General features: G+C 36.3%; 1 protein-coding gene across 2 annotated transcripts in view; it reads right to left on the bottom strand.

The window, feature by feature from the left end:
- Window positions 1–9,360, bottom strand: part of GK (glycerol kinase) — a 41,918-nt gene extending 32,558 nt beyond the window's left edge. For both annotated transcript variants that reach the window (XM_015812489.1, XM_015812488.1), the window contains exons 1-2: window positions 9,265–9,360; window positions 1,023–1,096 (exon numbers count right to left, since the gene is read on the bottom strand). In XM_015812489.1, coding sequence (XP_015667975.1) covers window positions 1,023–1,096; window positions 9,265–9,348 — 158 coding nt within the window. In that variant the 5' untranslated portion in view covers window positions 9,349–9,360. The remainder of the gene's footprint in view (window positions 1–1,022; window positions 1,097–9,264) is intronic.
- Window positions 9,361–9,686: the final 326 nt, after the last annotated feature.

Here is a 9,686-nt window from a genome sequence, read left to right on the forward strand (position 1 = left end):
ACCATAAGTAAGCCTTAGCTTCTTTACAGTAAATAAAAATCAAACAGTATCTTTCATTGTTGGCTTTAGAACAAGAAAGACATATCAGAAAATAAAATCCAATCAAAGACATCCAAAGTTAATCACAATGATGCCAAAATATAAAAATAAAAACCCTAGCTTTATGTTTTCGTAGATTTTCACGGGTACAGGTATGCAGGTCTTGGCGTATTCGGGTCTTTTCCCGTGTAAGATTGAGAGTATCTTGGCGACGTTTCGACGAGGTCCCACTCGTCATCTTCAGGCTGAGGTCTTCGGCTTCGTGCTTGTGCGAACAAAGTGTGATCGGAGCTGCCGTCTCTCTATAAATATTGGTGGGGGTGTGTGGAGTGCAACTAAGCCAGCACTCCACACACCCCCACCAATATTTATAGAGAGACGGCAGCTCCGATCACACTTTGCTCGCACAAGCACGAAGCCGAAGACCCCAGCCTGAAGATGATGAGTGGGACCTCGTCGAAACGTCGCCAAGATACTCTCAATCTTACACGGGAAAGACCCGAATACGCCAAGACCTGCATGCATATATATATATATATATATATATATATATATATATATATATATATATATATATATTTATTTATTTATTTATTTCAAAGGATATGGCTATAACACAGAACCTTCAGTAAGAACATGTCATTAATGCAGTTGAAGAAGACGCAAATTTGAACATATGAACTACCTTTCTATTCATGTTGGACATATTTAAATTCTAAGATCAGAGAAAAACAATTCTCTCTGTTGAATTTTCTCAATTGTTCACAATGCAACTTCTAAAATACTCTAAAAATATGAATTTGGATGTTTGCTAACAGAGCAGATTTTAACAACATAATAAAGAGAGGAAATAAGAAAGCCATACCATTTGTCATACGGATGGAAACAATTTCATCAGTTAAAAAAACTTAATTAGCTTTTTTCTCATAGAATTTAACATCATATAAAACATCAAATGTTCAAACATAAAGGAGAAACTATACCCTTCTTTGGGGAATTTCTGCTGGATTTCCACTTGGTGATGACTCAATAATTCAGCTGTGTTTGCATTGAAAACCTGCAAGCAGTAAATATATAGTTATCAAACCAGTTTGTATATCCATAGGCAAAAGAGTAGAGTATACAAGGAAGCTCATCACCAACATTTTATCAGGAAACAGTATTCTGATTTCTTCATCTGTAACAGGAAATAGTCAAATAACAGAATTGTAGTATAACACTTGCTTAGCCCCATGCTACTTTAAAATAATTTATTTAAAAGAAGATACAAGCCCTTCTGGATCCCAGGTTACAGCTTTTCAACCATAATTTTGCAGTGATATGAAAACTCAATTACGAAATATAGAAATTAGATGATATATAAAGAATATGTTAATTGGAAAACTTAGGTTTAGGAGGTTTATATAGAAAAATAAAGGCAAAGAATATTTGCTACACAATATGGGCCACTATCAAAAGGGAAAATAGAGAACAAGTGGATCTTTGAAATAAAAAGCAATTTCCTATAGTTTTACATCCAAAGGTCAATATGCATAGTAAATTATTTTCAAACTTCATAACCAAATAAATCAAGTCTTATCTCATTAATCCCCTTTTAAATAATTTTTAAAAGACTGCCACTACATTTAATGTTCCTGAATAAATGTTTATAAACACTAAGAAATATTCTAATATTCATATATAATATAATCAGAAATATAATCAGAGTTCTAAATTCTGAATGTCAGAACTTTGAATAGATAATAGCAACTATGAAATTATCTTGTCTGGTCTATAAAAATGAGGCAGAGTTTTCCTAGCTTATCAGAAATACATAAACCTAAGTTATATCTATCTTTTCCTAAAAGTTATTACTCGGCAATCATTACATTAAATTGATGTACAAAAGTAATGTTTTACAAAAAAAACCCCTTCACTCATTATAGTATCCTTCTGATTATAGTATTATTGTGCTGCACATTAGAAACATGAAGGTTAAGTAGAACAGGGACATGGTGCCATTCAGATATTGTGAAGCACCTCTTATTAGCCTTAGCAATGGTTAGTTGTAAGAAATAATGATGCACCTGTTAACACCTGTTAACACCTGTTAACTAGTGATGGATAGCAACAAAAAATAAGGAAGCAAGAATATATTCTTACCCTTTTAAAATGAAGCAATGTGTAGCAACTGCATGCAGTGATTCTTTTGTTACATGTAACTTATTCATTTTATTAGAAAAAATCTTTTTAGATGTGACCAGAAAATATATTCCATACAAATTAAGATGGCCAGTTTGGTCTAGTGATTAAGGTAAAAGGCTAGAAAGTAGAAGATTATGAGTTCTAGTCTCACCTTAGCCAGGAAAGCCGGCTGGGTGATCTTGGGCCGGTCACACTCTCTCAACCCAACTCACCTCAAAGAGTTATTGTTGTGGGGGAAAATGGGAGGAGAAAGGTGTGTTGGATAGGTTCACTGCCTTGAGTTATTTGTAAAAATAATAAAGGGAGGATACAAATAAATAAATAAATAAAACCTTATGAAAGTAAAAATGTACCACTGAATCCAATTATATTTTTGTGAGTATAATCAATAGAACTAATTTTTAATTACATGACATAAACAACCAAGCAATTCTCACATAAACCTAAGATAGAATTAATTTTGTAAAATAATTGGTTACTTAAGATATATTCTATGGATCTGTATGATTCTGCACAACTCTAAAACATGTTTGCATAATTATGTCATATGAAATATTTGGGAAACATTACTTGTGTTTTATGTGCCCGCATCAAGTAATTGCTTTTTTATTTCTATATTATATTTATTGTTTTTCAGTTAATATGTCTTAAGAGTATTTAATTCCAAAGTTCAAATATAACAGATACAAAAAAATCATACTGATGAAAGATAGATGATTGTAAGAGTAACAGTTGTTAATCATTACCTACAAGGTCATTCAACTTATCTAACTTGTTTATCTTTGACTCAGATAAGCAAGTATCTACTTGTAAGTCATGACCATCACTTAATTTTATTTATTTGATGAGGGCTCATTAGTATTCATTCTCTATTTTGATCAACAGTACAAGACTTTTTTTCTCAATTTTCTGGAAGAAAATTATTCAAATGAACTAAGTTGGAACCATTTCTGAACTAAGCTGAGATTTTGAACATAGGCTTTATTTTTTCCCCCTCTTTCTGGAAATAACTTGCTTACAATGTTTTCCCCACAGAACAGATTTAAAGGAAAGACAATCTAAAGAAAAATGTGAGACCTAAATAGAAAATAAATGAAGGATTAAGCATAACCCCACTATTTTTCTTTATTCCATTTGACAAATATAATTAATCTGTTCTTATCTATATCATCAAGATCAAGCACTAGAGCTAGCCACTGTGTACTTAGAAAAATTATTAAAATTTTTAGTAGTCAACTTATGTTGTAAAGTATATTAGACATTATGGAGTCTTAACTGTTTATGAACAAGACAATTAAATTAGAAACCTTAAATATCACTACAGTAAGAACATATGGGTTTCTAGGCTCTTAGCAATTTACAAACAGACCACACTGTTTTATATGAGACAAGGACTGTTATTTGACAGACTACCTGTCTCCAATAGAATCTGTTCAGCCAATTTGATTTTGCAAGGTTGGTGCTGTCTAGGTAGCTTTGATTAAACAATGTCATCTAAAGGACCCAGGAAGCATGTCTTCTCTCTAGTACTGCTGCCATGAAATAAGTGGCCCCCACTCTGGCTGTTTAGAAGAGCCATGAAGGTCTTTGGTGAAGGAGAGCCAGACCGCTTCCTTCATTCCCATCCAGTTTGCTGTTCCTGTCATAGTTTATTTTTCTTCCTTTTGTTTTATTGCAAATCTGTTTTGATTGTTGTGAGCTGCCCATTGTCATTAGGTATTGAGGGGAATCTGGTTAATAAATAAATATGTACAATTACACAGCTTGGACACTTTATTTGGCAATCCAACTAATTGTATCAATAATCAATATTATCAGAATTCAAATATTGGAATACTTGAATCATTTTCATCAAGGTGGCTAAAGGAAGGCACAACAGACAATAGAATACTTTTTTAAAAAGAACTCAATTGCTACTATTCTGAAACTTCTTTGGGATGGTCGTAGTCAAGATTTACAGCTGAATATGACAACCAATTTTCTTATTTAGTATTGCAAGTCAACTACAATCCTGTGAAAAAGAAAGTATACCTTCTTTGTGTTCTACCGTTTTAGTATCAGAACATGGTAAAAATGATCTGGTCCTTAGCAGTTCTTAAAACTGTCAAAAACAGATGGCATATTACACCATGTCATCATTTATTTTACAAAGAAAGTCAAAATGGAGAAAACATGTATGAAAAATTAAGTACACCTTTCTGCTTCCATAGGGATGAAGAGATTAAGTAGCAGCCACATGCTGCCCTTGATCTATTGATTATCAGTGTGACTGCCTCTATAAAAGCCAACGTTTTAAGAATTTTTTGTTTTCAGCATTGAGCTGTGTGTTAATACCGTGCCAAAGAGTAAAGACACTAGCAATGATGTTCTACGCATCAATCTGGAAAGGGTTATAAGGCCATTTCCAAACAATTTAAAGTCCATCATTCTACAGTGAGGAAGATTATTCACAAGTGGAAAACTTTAAGATAGTTGCCAATCTTCCCACGAATGGACGTCCCAGCAAATTTACCCCAAGGTCAGACCTTGCAATGCTTAGAGAAATTGGAAAAAAAAATCCAAGAGTTAAATCTCAGAATTTGAGGCCTCAATTAGCATGTTAAATGTGGAATTTCATGACAATATAATCAGAAAAAGACTGAACAAGTATGGTTTGTTTGGTAGGGTAGCCAGGAGAAAGCCTCTTCTCTCTAAAAAGAATATTGCAGAATGGCTTATGTTTGCAAAGTTGCATCTGAACAAATCACATGACTTCTGGAAGTCCCTTTGAACAAACAGACAAGACTAAAGTGGAGATGTCTGGCCATAATGCACAGTGCCAAATTTGGCAAAAACCAAAGCATATCAGACAAACATCTCATGCCAACTATCAAGCATGGTTGGGAGAGGGATGATGATTTGGGCTTGATTTGCAGCCATAGGACCCGGGCACTTTGCAATCACTGGATAATGAACTCCTCTTTATACCAAAGTATTCTAGAGACAAATGTTAAGTTATTTGACTCTAGCTAAAGCTTGGCTCATATTGGGTCATACAGCAGGACAATGAGCAAGCACATCAGCAAATCTATAATAGAATGGCTGAAAAAGAAAAAGAAATCAAAGGGTCAAGTAAAAAGTTCAGACCTCAATCCAACTGAAATGCTGTGGTGGGACCTCAAGGGAGCCATGCATAAACAAATGCCGACAAATCTCAATGAACTGAAGCAATGTTGTAAAGAGTGGACCAAAATTCCTCCACAATGATGTGAGAGACTGATAAAGTCATACAGAAAACAATTACTTCAAGATATTGCTGCCAAAGATGGTTCTACATGGAGCTCTGGTGGCACAGCGATTAGAATGCAGTATTGAGGCTAACTCTGCCCACAGTCTGAAGTTCGATCCTGATGGAGCTCGAAGTTGACTAAGCCTTCCATCCTTCTAAGGCAGTAAAATGAGGACCCAGATTGTTGAAGGCAATATGCTGACATTGCCAACTGTTCAGACAGTGCTTTAACGTATAAAGCAATAGCACTTAGATTTATATACTTTTTCACAGTGCTTTACAGCTCTCTCTAAACAGTTTATAGAGTCAGCATATTGCCCCCAACAATCTGGGTCCTCATTTTACTGACCTCAGAAGGATGGAAGACTTAATCAACCTTGAGCCAGTGAGAATTGAACTGCTGACAGCCAGCAGTCAGCAAAAGTGACCTGCAGTACTGCATTCTAACCACTGAGCCACTACGACTCTTATATAAACAGTATAAGTCTAAGTGCTATTGCTATTCTACAAGTTACTGAATCATAAAGTATACTTAGTTTTTCACTCATGGCTTCTCCATTTTGGCTTATTTTTTGTAAAATAAATGATGACATGGTGTAATATGTCTTGTGTTGCTCATCTGTGCTTACTTTTAAGAACTGCTAAGGACCAGATGGTTTTTATTATGTCCTGATACATAAAACCGTAAAACTCAAAGAGGATGTACTTTCTTTTTCACGACTGTATGTGCTTAATGTATTAATCAAATCTCTTGAACTTTTTAAATGAGCTCATTTATCAAATCACCATTTTCTCTGCACACAGATACTTAGAAAAGACCATATTAAATGCCCTACATGCCATTAACAGGCTATTTTTTGAGATAAAAAGTGTCAAATGGAGTTGGATAGTATCCAAACTGAATTAAATATTTCTTTTGTCCTAAAAAAAACTTATACTATGTTTTATCTAAGCTCCTAGCAACCCTTTCAGTTAGCAAGTTCCATCTGTTTAGGCTGTACCTGTCTACCTATAGACATCCTGTCTGCATCAACTCTTGAAGAGTTCGACAAAACATCCCTTTCATTCAATTTTAAGTTACACGTGGTCAGAGTTTTTGTCTTTTGTCCTGTCAGACAACATTTATTAAACATGTCATTCTTTCACTAACATTTTTAAGACACAGTTTAAAAGAAGACAATACTACTGACAGTGTGTTGATAATTACTAATTTCTTGCTCCATTCTTCAAAGATATTGTGTAATATTTTGGCTGTTTTAATGTTTTGTGTCATTTTTTAAATTCCAGTATTAACTGACATCAACAAAAGATTTGTATTTTTTTCCTTCTGCTTAGAAACTTTTGTCCCTTCTAGTTCTAGTTTACAAAATCATTACCGGTACTTATCTTCTGTTATGATTGACAATAGCCAGGATAGCCAGAATAAGTTTGTTTCCCACAAGAAGCTGATTATTTTTAAAACTTAATTCCAAAATCATATAGTAAAAATATTCCAAATTTATCTGGATCATTAATCCATTTATAACTTTCTTAGCTCAAAATCTTATTTAGCTAGTTGCTGTTTATTTCAAAGTTCTTAAGCTCATGTTTTCAGACTTGTAATTCTGAAGGTTTCTGATAATTTTAAGATGGTTAATAGTCAATTTCCAAAAGTCATTAGAAAATGAGGTTTGTGAATTTAGTAACTTTGAGGGAAATGGGCAGTTTAGAAACTGAAATATAAATACAATATTTTAAAAGACTTGAAGTAAGATGGCTGATCCCATTGTCTCCTGGAGTTCAAACATGGAAAACCGTTGCGCTGCAGTCTCCTCATAGAGGGGCAGCCACACACACCATATATGAGTGATCTCCCATCCTCTTGTTATCCAGAGAGGTTTATAACAGAGGTCCCCCCAACCTTTTGGCTACCAGGGCCCAGTTCCGTGAAGAGAGATTTTTCCGCAGCCCAGAGGCAGCAGTGTGCTGCCTGCATCTTGTGGATAGGTTTTTGCTTGTTTGTGCGGACCAGTTGCTGGCATGCCACGGACCAATACTGGTCCACGAACCGAGGGTTGGGGATCCCTGGTTTATAAAAACCAGTCTACTTACTGATTCCTTAGTCTTTGCAGCTGTCTTTGGCTCCACTTTTATAAAATCACTGTCAGTTCACAATTCCTTCTGGGGAATCTAATTCCATTTGTAATTTTTAATTCATATGGTACACAAAAATGGATTTAGTATCATTACTAATAAAAATGTTCCTTAGGTTCTTCTGAAAATTGACAAACATATACCAGGTTGAAAGCTGGTTGCAAGAGCCTACCAAAACATTTAAACTTTCAGTACAATTAATATACTTTTTCTTGGTACATTCCCAAACTAAAATTGTTTTAATTTAAACATTCCTGTTTCTGTGATGGCATTTTACTTCAACAAAGGCAAGTACGTTAGCCTGTCAATGAATTTGGTCTATCATTCTTTCATAATCCGAGAACAAGTTCTTGAATTCTAGACAGTTCTCCAAGTACCTTTTGCCTTTTAAAAAGAAATGACTCATACTTTGAGTGAAAAAAGATTAAGAAATGTCATTAGTGAAATTCACAGGATTTTTTTTAACCAAACTGTTTTAACATAACTTAAATTACAGAAACTGTTTCCTTTCTAATAATAGTCACTGAAACCTCCACCTGTAATGAGTATAAGTCAATCTGACAAAAATGAAAACAAAAATTCACTTTATATATTTTATAGATGATTCAAATAAACATTCCCAAGATAATTACATAAGACATGCACTAAAAATATCTAAATGCCATTAAAAAAACTTTCACTGCCCTCATCCAATACCTCTGGATATAAAGATTATGTAATGAACCGAGTAAGCCCGACCTTAGAGGGTGATACCAGAACCATTCCATACACAGGATATGCATGAGGATTTCAAATGGAAGAGGATGAAAAGGACAACTTCTTCATAAAATCCTCATCTGAAAGCATTTTTGACCTAAGACAATTGAGCCCCAAATTTCCACTGCTAAGTTAGGCAGTTGTTAAATGAGTTTTGTCCCATTTTATGACCTTTTTGCCACAGTTGTTAAGCAAATCAATCACTGCAACTGTTAATTGAACCATGCATTTATTAAGTGAATCTGGCTTCCCCCATTGACTTTGCTTGTTGGAAGCTGACTGGGAAGAATGACAAGAAGATACATATTCTAGCTGCTAATGGAAGCCAAACCAGTTGAAACTATTTTTCACTCCAGCAGAGGAAAGGGTAAAATTGCAGTTCCATTTAAGAGCAATTAAAAATATTGTTCATTTAGAAACAGTAAAAATCTGTTCTATTTTCCTGTCAAAAAGAAAGGAACGGGATAATTATGTCAATGACGGTAGCAAAAATAATGTCACTATTTTGGCAGTGCTTAACTTGCTAAATCAACCAAACGTAGTGAAGGCTTGCATCACATCCAAAAGACATCCTCTACTCCAGAATCCTTTCGTTTTATTTCGCAGTGGGCCAAAACAACCTCACACCATTGCTATTCAACTTTGCATTCATCTAGCCTTCCTCTCGCTTCTATAGATGAACCTGAACACCTGTTAAAGACGTCCGGGCGCCTATCCCGCCCAGTCCATTGGGCAAGCAGCTCCCCTTGCAGTCACATGCCCGCCGTCTCTCCCGGCTGGCGTCCTCCACATTCCCCCCAAGGACAATCGCCTTCCTTTTGTGGCTTGCTCGCCTTGCTCTCGAATGGAAGTAGCGACCGCTCCTCGTGGTTAGTTGCGCTTACCAAGAACCTTGTGGAGCTGGTCCCTTGGTCGATGGCTCCCACTAGGGGACCCAACACTCGCCCCTGGGCCACAACCGCGGCCATAAGGAGGCTCGGTCGGCGCGCCCCTGGCCCGTTTCCTAGGCGACCCTGCCCAAGCAAGAAGCGGCAGAGAATCGAGAGGCTCTCACGCCGGCGCCCTCAAAGCCAAACGCGCGCGGCTTCTCAGAGCAGAGGCTGAAGGCGGAGAAGAGGGCGCTGGCCGACATGCTGCCGCCCGGGCGCCAATCAGCAGGCGGACTGGAGCAGAGGAGGGCGGGGTTTCTCACCAAGCGCAGGAAATAGGCTAAAGGTTCGGGAATAGGCAACTGCCTCTGAGGAGTCGGCTGATCACATGCCTCTGACGTGTCTGATGGGCTTTAAGGTTAACTCGAGCTCGGATG

The sequence above is a fragment of the Protobothrops mucrosquamatus genome, unplaced genomic scaffold, assembly GCF_001527695.2.
Source record: "Protobothrops mucrosquamatus isolate PMUCROS unplaced genomic scaffold, P.Mucros_1.0 scaffold88, whole genome shotgun sequence".
Lineage (NCBI taxonomy): Eukaryota > Metazoa > Chordata > Lepidosauria > Squamata > Viperidae > Protobothrops > Protobothrops mucrosquamatus.